This window comes from Haplochromis burtoni, unplaced genomic scaffold, assembly GCF_018398535.1.
Source record: "Haplochromis burtoni strain Fernald_Lab_line unplaced genomic scaffold, NCSU_Asbu1 Contig_667, whole genome shotgun sequence".
In the NCBI taxonomy this organism is placed as follows: domain Eukaryota; kingdom Metazoa; phylum Chordata; class Actinopteri; order Cichliformes; family Cichlidae; genus Haplochromis; species Haplochromis burtoni.
Genome location: NW_024583028.1, coordinates 41542 through 56013, shown reverse-complemented (window position 1 = coordinate 56013; position 14472 = coordinate 41542). Strand labels below are relative to the sequence as shown.

Sequence of the window (14472 nt, the reverse complement as noted above, 5' to 3'; positions counted from 1 at the left end):
AGGTCCTGTTAATGCTGATGTATAGTGACACAGTTACAGGGGTGATTAATCCTTTTGACCTTTTGTCTTTAAATTTATCAATAAAACAGCTGCAGCTTTCACTACAGCACATGTGGTACTTTAGGGGCAGGGATAGCTTGGGGCAGGGATAGCTCAGTAGGTAGAGTGGTGGCCCCATGATCGGAAGGTCGGGGGTCGGGGGTTCGACTCCACTGAACGGCTACTCTGAGGTACCCCTGAGCAAGGTACCGTCCCTACACACTGCTCCCCGGGCGCTGCATTGGTGGCTGCCCACTGCTTCACTGGGTGAATGGGTTAAATGCAGAGGAACTATTTCCCTATGGGGACTAGCACGCACACACTTTAACCTTTGTACTGTTTTCTTCAGTTAATTTTGGAGTTACTACAAAGAGTGAAGATATAGGATAATCTGTCTGCTGTCACTGGGTGGTGCTGAGGTCTGAATCTGAGGACAGCTCCTGTAATCACAAACAGAATCATCACAAACTGAAATATAAAGTTTATCTCAAATCTGAAATAGAGCTGATCCTTCTCCATCCTCACACACTCGGGATCTGAAGTTGTTCAGTCCTGCAGTTCTGCCGACAGAGTAAATTCATTCACCTGCACGGGTTAGCTAAACGACCTTTACAAAACAAGTTTCCCCGACAGCCGAGTGCTCATCTTAGCTAGTATTAAACCCGATTCTTTGATCCCCATGATAGAACCGAGAAAACCCGACTCAGGAGTGGTCAAAACATTTATAATTCTTTATTCAATCATCTTCCGGAAGAGAGAGCCCTGCACAGCCCAGAGCCAGTTGCCATTCCCGAACAGACACATGCAAGTTTGTCCGTGACCACAGCCGCGTGTTATCTCCAGTCATTGGTCAGCATTATAATGTATGCAAATACATGCGGGTCGGAATCATCATACATCATAATCTTGACACTACCGTCTTGTAAACCTTCTTTTTCACTCTTGTCCTTTTGTCACAAATGATCAGAGATGTGCAGGATCCTTCACCAAAGGAGAAAACTGGACATGTCAGAAATTTCACTTAGGGCTGACCTCATGTGTTTGGGTCTGGCATGTCTGTGCTTAGCCCCCACTCAGATTAGGTCTCCCTTTTTTAATGTTGATGTATGCACGCTGAGTTCCGGTACAGGAGTCAGTGAAGACCTCTCTTCACCCTTAAAAGACTTTTTGGTGTAGACACTTGATTAAATATGGTGGCCTTGCAGAAAAAGTGACCTGAGGCACATGTTTTATTTTGGTTTGTTTTTCTTACATTGAACTAAAACTGTCATGGCTTCCAAATCTCACTACCATCACAAGTTCTCCCTGGTAACACGTTTACAGTCTCATCGACCTATAAGAAATTTTGCCCGTCAGAGTTGGTTTTGTTGTCACACCACATAACTGGGAGAACACTTTAGTCAGATTGGATTACCAGTTGGGAGAGCTGGAGGTGTTTATAGCCTTGCTGTCAAACTCACCTGTGAATCTCAATAAGTGTGTTGGAGATCTCCAAAGCTGAACACTTGAGATGTCCCGTAGCAATTTGTTGGCAGAGGAAAAGCGACACAGCAGAAATGTGGACTGTAAGTCACAACCGGTCATCACCAGAGCGGCTTCAGGAGAGAAGAGGCTAACTAATGCAATGGGATTGGCTGTCAACACCTGGGCATCAGACTCTGCCCTGAGGTAGAGGAACAGCATCACTGAGAGAAAAATGCACTTGCAGAAAATTCAAAGATTCAAAGAGCTGCAAAAGCAGGGAAACCCCAAACCCAGAGCTCCCCAGAAGTGACTGAGTCCCGTCTGCTGTTTAAACTTACATTCAGAAACAGATGATTTGTCCCACATAATGCTCTGTACCCTTCCTCCTGCTCTACGCCTACACTACCAGTCAAACCAGGACACACCTTCTCATTTAATGGTTTTTCTTTATTTTTACTACTTTCTACATTTTAGATGCAGACTGAAGACATGAAATATATGAAGCAGGATATATGGAGTTATGTAGCAAAGAAACAAATCATGGAAATCTGTGCTTTGCACTGGTCTATGCAGAAAAGGTGAATGGTGGTCTCTACATGCATGGTTTGCACTGTGAAGCATGGAGGAGGAGGTGTGATGGTGTGGGGGGAGGGGGGGGGCTTTGCTGGTGACACTGTTGGAGATTTATTCAAAACCGAAGGCACACTGAACCAGCATGGCTACCACAGCATCCTGCAGCAACATGCCATCCCATCTGGTTTGTGTTTAGTTGGACAATCATTTATTGTTTAACGGCACAATGGCCCCAAACACACCTCCAGGCTGTGTGAGGGCTATTTGACCAAGAAGGAGAGTGATGGCCTCCACAGTCACCTGACCTAAACCCAATGGAGATGGTTTTGGATGAGATGGAGCGCAGAGTGAAGGCAAAAGGGCCAACAAGTGCTCAGCATCTCTGTGAACTCCTTTAGGACTGTTGGAAACCATTTCAGAAGACGAGCTCATGGAGAGAAAGCCAAGAGTGCGCAAAGCAATAATCAAAGCAAAGGGTGGATATTACGAAGAGTACTATTGTACTATTATTGCATACAGCTGATCAGGATCAGAAAAATGCATCATGATGTGTTCATTGAGAAAGCATGGTCATTAGAAATACAGAATTTCTTTAATTAAAACCAAGACTCCAATCAGCCAAAGAAGCTGCCTCACGGTGCTCTCAGAGGTCAAGGAGTGTCTCACAGCAAGTTCTCACAAGTGAAAATAATGTTTGTCAATCAGGATGAGAATATTAAAATGTTATATATATATACAAATACAATACAAAGTTACAATCAAGACAAAGTATCCCTGCAGACAAGGATTCATACTGCAGCAGACTGAATGAGACTGACTTTCCTCCAACCCTTTTATTTATGTAGACAAACAGTTTAGAGATTACGCAAAGTATGAAGCTGATATTGTCATTTGTAATGAAATTTATATTTAAATTCATACTGTGTTGAATCCCACTGTGCACACCTTTATCAACAGTGAGTAGTGTTGCCCTCATTTCTGAAATCTGTTGTAAATGCATATATTAACATGCATTAGGTACTCACATCCTGCCTGTTAAGATTTAAATAAGGTTTAAATAAAATGTTCCTGGCAGCAGTTGGCAGCTTAAAGTGGATTAACAGTACAACGTGGAAAAATAAAAATAGCTGTGCGTGCTCAGAGTTTAATCCCTGAGTAAACAAAGGTTAAAAGAAGTGAGAGCACACAGCTGACATGTGACAGCGGCTCTTTGTTTTTTTTCTCCTTTTCATTTTCTTCTAGAAAATCTCTTCCTTTTATGTGGCTCGTTTCCTTTGTAGGATCTCAGTCTGCAGCAGAATCTCATTAAAGCGAGCCCTTGGGGTAAACTGTGTAAACACGGCCGCGTGTCTCTCCACACTCATGTACAGTTTAATTTGTTCCGATTGTTTCCATGCTGGATGAGCCCGGGGTGGATTTGCTTGCACTGCTGTAACTGCAGCAGGACTGTGATATCACGTTTTACAGTTGCTGCCTCAAGAACGCATCTGTGCAGATCAATGGGAAAGAAAGTGAGGCAAGGTTGTACGTTCAGTTCCCTGGACAGCTGCAGAGGTCAAAGGAAATTTCCTGGAGAGTTTGCCCTGCGGTGCTCATTTTCTTCTTTCTTGCTGTTCCTTCATCTCTCTAACTGTTCCTTCATCTCTCTAACTGTTCCTTCATCTCTCTAACTATTCCTTCATCTCTCTTAGTGTTCCCTCATCTCTCTAACTGTTCCTTCATCTCTCTAACTGTTCCTTCATCTCTCTAACTGTTCCTTCATCTCTCTAACTGTTCCTTCATCTCTCTAACTGTTCCTTCATCTCTCTAACTGTTCCTTCATCTCTCTAACTATTCCTTCATCTCTCTTAGTGTTCCTTCATCTCTCTAACTGTTCCTTCATCTCTCTAACTGTTCCTTCATCTCTCTAACTGTTCCTTCATCTCTCTAACTATTCCTTCATCTCTCTTAGTGTTCCCTCATCTCTCTAACTATTCTTTCATCTCTCTTACTGTTCCTTTATCTCTCTAACTGTTCCTTTATCTCTCTAACTGTTCCTTCATCTCTCTAACTGTTCCTTTATCTCTCTCTAACTGTTCCTTCATCTCTCTAACTGTTCCTTCATCTCTCTAACTGTTCCTTCATCTCTCTAACTGTTCCTTCATCTCTCTAACTGTTCCTTTATCTCTCTCTAACTGTTCCTTCATCTCTCTAACTGTTCCTTTATCTCTCTAACTGTTCCTTCATCTCTCTAACTGTTCCTTCATCTCTCTAACTGTTCCTTCTATCTCTCTAACCGTTCCTTTATCTCTCTCTAACTGTTCCTTCATCTCTCTAACTGTTCCTTATCTCTCTAACTGTTCCTTCATCTCTCTAACTGTTCCTTTCATCTCTCTAACTGTTCCTTCATCTCTCTAACTGTTCCTTTATCTCTCTCTAACTGTTCCTTCATCTCTCTAACTGTTCCTTCATCTCTTTAACTGTTCCTTTATCCTCCGTGTTGGTTAGGTGATTCTTCCAAAACAGGGATAAGTGTCTCAGTGTACAGTATTTCTCCTGTATCCCAACTTTTAGCATTCTCTGCGTCTATAAAACCACTTACAAAGCAATTTCAGTAACATTAAACAGTTAAAAGTAAAATAACAATAAGTGCCTGAAATGTGAAAGAGAAGTAATACAGGAAAATTGAAATATTTGTGTGTGTACATTTCTTAAGAAGTCCAAGTTTCACAGTGAAAACAAAAGGACTTAAACAATAAATTTAAAAACAATATATCTGAAATCTTTTTACTCTCACATTTAACAAATGCATATGTATCGCTACAAGCATATGCACATTTATGCACAGGTCACTATTGCAATGCCATGAATTAAAATTCTCTATATATATAGCATATATTGTATATATAAGCAGAGTTTCAGTTAACATTCTTTGTAATTGTGTTGGCTATGTAATAGTGTAATTTTCTAAACTTATATTTCAACTCGTTTAATAATATAATGTTGACCATGTGAAAGGTTACTTTTAAAGATTTTTGAATGTATTTATTTTCATTTTCCTGTATAGCATGAAGCAACATGCTTGTTGCTTGGGGAATTTTTTTGCATTTGATGTTGACTGATTCACAAAGTGTTTGCTCGGCTGTTGCTCTAACTAACATGTCGTATGACCAACTTGATAAAAAAGTCAGGTGTCATGTTACTGGGTGGCAGCGTTAGAGTTAGTTGTTTAGTTTGTAAGCCCTTTACCTGACCTCTGACCCCGACTCCTGTTTTTGTGATCTGTCAGGTTTCTACATGTACATAGAGACATCAAGACCAAGGCTGGAGGACGACACAGCCAGACTGTTGTCCCCGACATTCAACTCCAAAAGCTCCTCTGTCAGCAACAACCCCACCTACTGCTTTGCGTTTTATTATCACATGTATGGGAAACATATAGGTGAGAGTGAAGCAGAAATCCACGTGTCACAAGTACACCACGTGATGAATAAAAATAACGTTGAACAGCGCTGCTTCATGTCTTGTAGGAGCACTGAACGTTTTCCTGCGTCAGAAAGGTCAAGCGGTCACAGATACCCTGGTCTGGAGTCTCACCGGTAACCAAGGAGACCGCTGGCGTCAAGCCAAGGTCAAGATCCACCCAACTACAGCCTTTCAGGTACAGACCACACCAATCCACAGACTCTTTACTGCACACCACCCAACATAACAACTAGCAGCTGTAGAGCAGAGAGCCCTTCTCTAGACACCACGCCACAGCAGCAGCACTGCTCCAGAAAGCATGCTCTGCAGAGCTTAAGAAGAACACTGATCAGTTACAGCAGTCAACACCTATACTAGAGTCAAGTATGTATGTGACTGGAGACAAAGTTCCTAACACGATTCATCACAGCAATGGGTAAAAAAGAAGAGACCAACTTGGGGGTTAGTATCTGGCCCAAAGTTGCCGAATGAATGTGTTTGCATGTTAGTTAGAAGAAAGTGACTGGGTGAATGTGGCATGTTGTGTAGAGTGCTTTGAGTACTCTGGGAGAGTAGAAAAGCGCTCCATAAGAATCAGTCCATTTACCAAGATGCTAGCAGGCAGGGCATACTTGGATCGACATAACCAAGTGGCTGACGTAGTATACAGGAACATCTGTGCCGAGTATGGCCTGGAAGTCCTGAGAGATCGTGGGAAACTTTTATAGAGCTGTCTATATGTTGGCCAGCTAGATGTTTTATTATAGTGCTGGGACTATGAACCACGTAAGGAATATAAAGAAGCAATTCATTACTATTACATATTGTGCTAAGGCAAAATAAGCCACCGTGAATAGATCCAAAATAGAAGTAATGAGCTGGGAAATAAACAGATCCAGGGCTGATCCAGTCTGAATTCTTGATCCCCATCTGCTTTGGATCTGTACCACCATGGAAGTGCCCAGATGTGGTTTGCCTATCCTGTGGAGCCTGTTATACTTGATAGCAGGCAGAGTCACTGCTGTCACTGAGACAGGTGTAGGCGATCTGGAACAGAAAGTATGGGGAAGTTCTGTACTTTAAAAATGTTTAATGGCTGAATCTGTGAAAACACGTCATGTTCAGAGCACAGTCAGACTGCCTGCAGCTGCTTTTATGAAATCGCTTTAAATACATGAAAATCATCAGGAGGAGACTATTTCACTCTGAGCTGACACAACTGCTTTCTCTGTCCTTATATATTGACGAGTTCTGAGCTTAATTAACAAGGAAATGAAAGTATCAGTCAGCTGGTTCATGTGCAGCAGGAGGGAAAGAGTCTGAGAGGAAGCCTGTCAGCAAGCAGGTTAAATTGACAGAGTCTGGAAGCCTGCTAACTAAATCTGAGAGAAAACCTGGAGATTTCCTCATCTGAGGGTTAAGAAACTCAACCTGCGACCTGGAATGGCAGCCACAGATATAACAGATACCGTGTATATCCACTGTACTATATACAACTAGTCTTCTAGAAACCACAGTTATTTCCTCTCAAACCTCCTCTGAGCTTCCTGTCACTGTGTCTCTGCAGATGGTGATCGAGGGCGTGCGAGGCTCTGGTATTGAGGGAGATATTGCCATCGATGATGTCGCTATTGAGGAGGGAGAATGTAAAGACCCCCCTCCCAACAGTGAGTATGCCCTTGATGAAAAGCTGTTATGGCTCCTTCAAACACACACTCAGTTCCTTTCTGAGACCTCCAGGACTTGTTTTGAATACTTTTTGTTTCTGAGTTCTGTAAACATGAAAGATGCTCAGAGCCTTCGAACAATAGCCTCCTTTTTAAACTTAAGTTTATTTCACTGACCGAAAATGGCCCAAAGTGTCAACTCAGACATCTACAGCATGTATCGTCCAAGTGAAGCTACAACTTGGTGAAATCGCTGTGAAAGGATTGTTGTTGTTTTGTAATCACTTATGCTCTAAGTCTGTGTTTGCAGTAGCGCAGTGCACCGTGTGGCCGTTGTGTGATAAGATGAAGTCCTGATAAACAGAGGAATGTAAAAGTCCACATTTTGATACATCATTAAATGTTTTTGTCAGAGTTCTGCTTTCACACGCACACCTGCAGCTGTGCTTCACACCGCTTAACCCTTTCAATTCAATTCAATTCAATTTTATTTATATAGCGCCAAATCACAACATAAGTCGCCGCAAGGCGCTTCATAGATACAGAGAAAAAAACCCAACAATCATATGACCCCCTATGAGCAAGCACTTTGGCACTTAAGCACTTAAAGCCGGTCGGAGTGGGCACGCTCCGTTTTGCATAACTATTTTTAGATGCTGGTAGCACTGCAACCACGTGAGCTAGCGCAATCATTTTTTTACATATGAAACCAGAGGAGTTGTACTTACATCTGATGCCATCAGCTTGTCCTCGGTCACAGTTTCCTTCCACATATAGCTTTGCAAAAACTGCATAAAAAGCACTTGCAGCAACAAAAACATAATATTCCAGAAACACGCTTTGCCGATCCGATCAGCTGTTTGTAACACTTCCTACGTCCATCAGCGCGAACTATCGCATGTCCTCCGTGTCCTGCCTGAAACCGGAAGTGACGTCATTTTGTGGAAATGTAGTTTTTTACCATCAGGACCTCATGAGCCTATACTCTTAAATTTCTCTAACTAGAAATATATGTTAAAAAAGGAAAAACGATTTAAAAGTTTTTGGAGTTTATTGCACTTTTTTGCAATTTATGTAATTTCTATGCACTTAATACATACATATTATTAAAATTTAGGCTGTAATGGTTGTATTGATGTATAGCAACTTGAAATGCTCCCAAAAATGGCTCCACAGCATGTAAAATATACTATAAGCTCTGGAGGACTTGGTTCTATGGTCGGTCTTAAAGGGTTAAATGCAGCTTAAACTTGATTTGAATGTTTTATTTAAACATCGCAGTCTTTACCCTGTGAGTCATTCATACTCGCTCTCTTTCTTTTTTCCACACAGATCTAAGGTCGCTCGCCCCACCCTCATCGCCACATATATGGCAGCACTGCATCACTCTGATTCTGGCTCTGATTGGCCAGCAGAGGTGACCCCTCCTCTCTGTCGGACATTGCGACCTTTGACTCTTTGCCCACCTATTCCTGCTCCATCATTCCCAACATTTAACCCCACTCCATCCCTCTGCTACCAAAGATACAGTCAGAGACGAGATAGCTAAAGCAGGAGGCCATACGATGGTTTGGTGACATGAGAGTTGAGTTTGAAGGTGCCAGATTAATTTTATTAGGCTCGTCTTCTCTCTCGAGTCACAGCGATCTGTTTCTGACAGAGCAGCTTCAGTCCAAGACGTGTTTGCAGTAGCTGAGCTTAGAGACTGGAAGCAGGGGGAAACTGCTGCGCAACAAGCTCTGACGTTGAAGAACCTTCAAGCCACAGCAGTATTGTCTGATTAGTGACCATATTTCTCGACGTGTTCCAGGAAAAGCATTCATTTAGTAAATAAGACAGCTTTATTTAGAATTAAATTAATAAGATCGGCTGTTTATCTCTCTGATGGATGCTGGACTTTGTTTGGTTTGACATCGATGAGATAAACAGTTGATTTTTCTTACGTGTCTTCCGTGCACACGCAGTAGGGAGGTGACAGTTACCTGTTTGGCATTTTAACCCCCAAAGACATTCCTCAGGTGTAGCTTTGTTCAAGTTACAGCTTTATTTCAAAGCAGCAATTTCTTTGAATATGTTTTTTTGATGCAGTACCACCTGTGGCTGCTGATGAGCAAAAGGACTTAGCTTAAACGTCTTTTATCAGATCATTTCAAAGCAGAACCAGAAGTTTAAGTATGAATTTTCTTCTTCTCTCCTTATTGGTAAAATGGTAAATGGTCTGTATTTATATAGCGCTTTACTCGTCCCTAAGGACTAGAAAACACTTTACACATCCAGTCATCTACCCATTGGTGATGGCAGCTACATTGTAGCCACAGCCACCCTGGGGCGCACTGACAGAGGCGAGGCTGCCGGACACTGGCGCCACCGGGCCCTCTGACCACCACCAGTAGGCAACGGGTGAAGTGTCTTGCCCAAGGACACAACGACCGAGACTGTCAAAGCCGGGGCTCGAACCGCAACCTTCCGATTACAAGGCGAACTCCCAACTCTTGAGCCACGATCGCCGCTCCTTATTTTTGGCACTTGTGTAAACTGTGCCATGGGGACCTGTGCTGGTATCATTAATGGGTATCACTCTGCATGAATAAAGGAACATGTCATGTTTATAGGCAGATCACACTTTGAATTATGTTCCCATCCTGCCAGAAGGCCCTGGTTATTAGTGCAAATCCAGCATTACAAACACAAGTCGTTTTCCAGCATAGATTTCACAGACACGTGAAGCCAGAAGGTCTGAGAGGCACTGCTGGGAAATGTTGGCATTTAGCAGCAAGCATGTGTGCAGAAGAAGAAAGAGGAACCAAAAAGAAAGAAAACAAACTATTTGTGTGGCGTCGTCACAGCAAATCCACATCAATCAGCCGATCCTGATATTTGATTTGGCACTTCCTGACCCTTCCACGTCCTTCCTCCTGGTCTTGAGTTAGGGATCTTTCACATGTCTGATGTTAACCATCACATTATGGAGCAACCAACAAATGATGCGCGCTCTAAAAGTCTTTAGGTAGTCCAGGATCAGAATCACTCGTTGGTTAGACATCCTAATGTGGATTAGGGTGAAGAATCCGTGGATGCCTGTTTTTAAAGAGTTTGCTGTCTTAATGATACGTCATCAAATTCCTGTGTAAAAGTTTCCAAAATGATAAAGCTGTCAGCAGTAAAGTTTATGTTTTGTGTTAAAAAGATCAAAGTTCAGTTAGGCCCGGCTTGCAAACATCAGTGGACCATCTGGGTGAGTCGTTAGGAGCACATTATTGATGGTGGCAATCGGAGAAAAGGACAAACATCTGGAATAAATGGTGGGTAGCTAAAGAGAAATAAGAAACAAAGCACACATCTGGACACACTGCAGGACACCCACTGAACCGCTGCCCACAGTTATTCATTCATTACAAAATGAGCCTTTAAAGTAGAAATAACTGATGTACAGTCAACCACTCCATGTGTGACAGAACAGTTGCAGTCTTTACTGCACGGGCTGCTGTTCTGCTTTTACTCGAGCCCTGAGAGCTAAACACAGGTAACCTACAGCTTAGTACTGCCCCTGACGACATCCTGCCCCGAAGGTTTCACGTGGTCATGCAGAGTTTCCCATCACAGTCAGGTTGTCCCATCAGCAGATGCAGCTTATGTTCTGTTTCCAGACTGACATCCAGTTTTCTACAGCGAAGCTCTTTAAACTTTCAGGCAAAGTCAGTGTTAGGAGAGAGGACATGCACAGCTTGAATGTCAGCCTTCCCCCTGTCCCACCTTTCCCTCTCATCATCCACGTCCCCATAAATCCATTCTCCCCCTTAGCACATCAGCGTACTGTACTGTGAGATGGACCGACAGTCATCTCTCGCTTATCTTTTTATGCTTTCGGTGGGCGGGTGGACCAAACAAATGGCATTTAAAAATAAAAAACGTACTTTCAGAGCCTACGATGACATCTGTCTGTCTGTGGCGGACCAAGGAGGTCAGCATCTGCCATCAAGTGCCTTCAGATTCACAGAGGGAACGTTCGCTGAGCCACGGCCCGCCAGCCTTCGTCACAGAAACGAAGAGTCAAACATCTTTCTGTCTTACTGACTGGAGTGAACATAAAACGTCCTCCGGTTTGATTATGCAGAGAAACACTTTATTTCTTTTTCTTTTCGTGCAGATGTTGGATTTTGTCAAAACCTGAGCCATGCTGAATGGCATTTTAAAAAGGCACCACTAAAGAAGCCATGGACAAGGAAACTGACTGTGGATACAGGACACCTGATTTATTTAACCACATAAATAAAAGACCAACACGTGACCATCACCTGGCGATATGATGACACCTGTTTTGGACAGTTCTCATCCCTGTTTCAGTGGGATTCAAGCGTTGGCGTTTCAGAACCATTTTAGTATTCCAAAATAAGAGTTTCTGGTAGGAGCCGAAGACTTTAATGCTACCTGAGACCAACAGTTACCTTAAACTACAAAATTAGATAAAGATTTCCAACAAATAAAACAAGAACAGTATGTCAAATCAAATCCTCTGTTGTTCCTACGATAGTTTAAAAATGGTGTTGGGGAGGGGAGGCTGTTTTTATTTTGTTGTTTTTAACATGTGTGGGGGTTTTAACTGAATTTTTCTTTGGGTTTTGAGATTTCTATTAAATCTATAAAAAAGTATTAAAGAAGATTTTAAACTATAAAGCATTTTTGTATCCTAAAGAAACTGACATCGTGGGTGAAGAGGTCGAAGCATCTATTAGAAAAGCACAAGAGATTCATAATTATTAACCCTCTCAGGCTCAAATTAAGTTTTTTGTTGCTAATGCACAACCAAGTCCTGCAGTGGTAAAGAAACTCATAAAACATGTATGTGGGGTAATCAGGTAGTTGGTTTTTAACTGTTGCAAATCGGCAACGCCTGCCTGGAGAGGGTTAAACACACGTGCACACCTATGATTCCTGATTCATCGTCTCTGCTCATATGTGTATGTATGGAAGCCCATTTCTGCCAAGAAAAATGGCTCCACAGTTAGCATGATGAATACTGAAATAAGCCATCATTTACCGTTTGTTTATTTTTGTCTTTATTTTGACTTATTTTGATTTTGTTACCATCCCCTCGTTCTGCTACAGAAAAGAAAAATACTGGACTACAAATGAGCATGATTAAAAATAAATAAATGGATAACAAAGACAGCTGGGATGGGCTGCTGCGCCCCGCGGGGAGGGTAACTCATGGACTGCCTCTCTCCGTGGGTGTCATCTCTCTATTGTAGGCGGCAGTTTGGGTTTAATGGATCATAATTCATCTCATTAGGTCCTGACTGAATTTCTGTGGGTCTGTAGGTACAACTTTTATTTATTTTTCCCCTTTCTTACATATTTGTAAAATCTGGCTTAATTTAACCATTTGGAGTTTAAATTATACATTTTGGTTTTTACATAATGATTAAAATGTCTTTTTTTTGTTTTAAGAACTTTCTTTCACAACTTTGACTCTTTTGTGCACGAATGGGCTTCTGTACACCAGCTGGAACTCATCCTACTTCCATTTTGATCACATGGTTTCATAAAATCATCTTGACCAGAAAATTAATTTTAATCAAAGTAATGAAACCATGCTTTGAATGTATGTGACAAAAGTTCTCTGAATGGATCCGAATATGTAAATCTGTGGGGATGTTTCGATCAAATGGAAGTCCAACAGTGACAACCTTATAAAAATAGTTTATTATTATTATTCATTCTGATTCACTGTGTCTTTAAAAAATTCCTCAGCAAACAAGTTTTCAGCCGATAGAAATGAGACGTATTTCCATCCCAGAGGATTAGCAGAGGGTTCGTGGGACGAATCATTTCCCCGGATTCCCTGGTGACTTTTTCCTTCTGTGTTTTTCTGCTGCAGCTGATGATCAGATTATTATTTCAGCTCCTCTGGGTGTTAGTTTTCCTCTGCTACATTATTATCACATTAGCTGGAAATGGGTGGTTGCCTCTGAAGAACACCAGTAGGTTTCTGTATTTTGTTTTCACATATATTGAACAGTTTTCATGACTCTACAACCTTTTTACAGAAAGAAGCCTCATTTAATCAAAAATAGATCATTTATACAAATATATATTATTATGTTACACTTCACCATACGCTCAACAAATGAAAGGAAACATTTACACTTGTCATAAAAATAAATGAATAAAAAACTGTAGTTTCTGAGTTTTGACATACATGTCAGATCTTTTCAGTCACTGTCACAGTTTTACAGCAATACTTCAGTAAACATGGACACGTGACTTAGTCTGCACAGGAATCACATTCATTGAAAAGTAATATTAATAATGGATTGCATTTATATAGCGCTTTTCGGGGCCCTCAAAGCGCTTTACAATTCCACTATTCATTCACTCTCACATTCACACACTGGTGGAGGCAGCTACAGTTGTAGCCACAGCTGCCCTGGGGCAGACTGACAGAAGCCAAGCTGCCATATCGCACCATCGGCCCCTCTGACCATCACCAGTAGGCGTTAGGTGAAGTGTCTTGCCCAAGGACACAACGACCGAGACTGTCCGAGCCGGGGCTCGAACCGACAACCTTCCGGTTACAAGAGGAACTGCCAACTCTTTGAGGCACGATCGCCCTATAAAGAACAGTAAAGAACCAGTCAGCAGCCAATGAGCCAGCCACATTTACTACATTTATGTTCTTGAAGTTTATGATTTTTTTTTGCACATTATGTGAAGCCTCTATATTTTCCTTGGATGACATTTTCTCTTTATGTTACGTTTGGATATTATCACATTCTCCTGAACTGTAGATCAGCCACCCTGTTTTCCTTGTTTGACCAGATTTTTATGTTGGCAGCCACAGAAGTGCACCAAAGCGTTCATCTGGCCATGCCCTGATTGATTTGTTTGCTGTTTGCACTGTTAGCTCATGTTTCAGGATGAAAAGGCCACTCTTGAAATGAAAACTTAATTTAAAGATATAACAAAAGAACAGCTGTATAAGAGAGAAACAATGGAGTCACTTATTCACAGCTCACACAGCTCTGTATGTGACTCACATACACGATAAAGGACTCGACTTTGCAGTTTTTCTCCCCTTCGCGCCTTCAGACTTGTTGTTGGTCCAAGTTCAGGTCCAGATGTGCAAATGACAAAAGGCTCGATCCACAGTAACCCACATTCCTGCATTCAGTTCCATTTATCTCTATTTATTCAGCAGACGTGTGGGTGAACATACTATTTCTGATCCATTTCCACTCTTTAGTTCAATTCTATTCAATTTTATTTATACAGCGCCAAATCACAA

The 14472-nt window shown here is 41.8% G+C and overlaps 1 protein-coding gene across 1 annotated transcript in view; it reads left to right on the top strand.

The window, feature by feature from the left end:
• The window catches only part of LOC102309201 (MAM domain-containing glycosylphosphatidylinositol anchor protein 2), a gene marked incomplete in the record, with an annotated part of 151758 nt that extends 142301 nt beyond the window's left edge, over window positions 1-9457 (top strand). Inside the window, 4 exon segments of the mRNA XM_005949564.3 lie at window positions 5345-5497; window positions 5586-5716; window positions 7088-7187; window positions 8520-9457. Coding sequence (XP_005949626.3) covers window positions 5345-5497; window positions 5586-5716; window positions 7088-7187; window positions 8520-8608 — 473 coding nt within the window.
• Between the last annotated feature and the right edge of the window lie 5015 nt (window positions 9458-14472).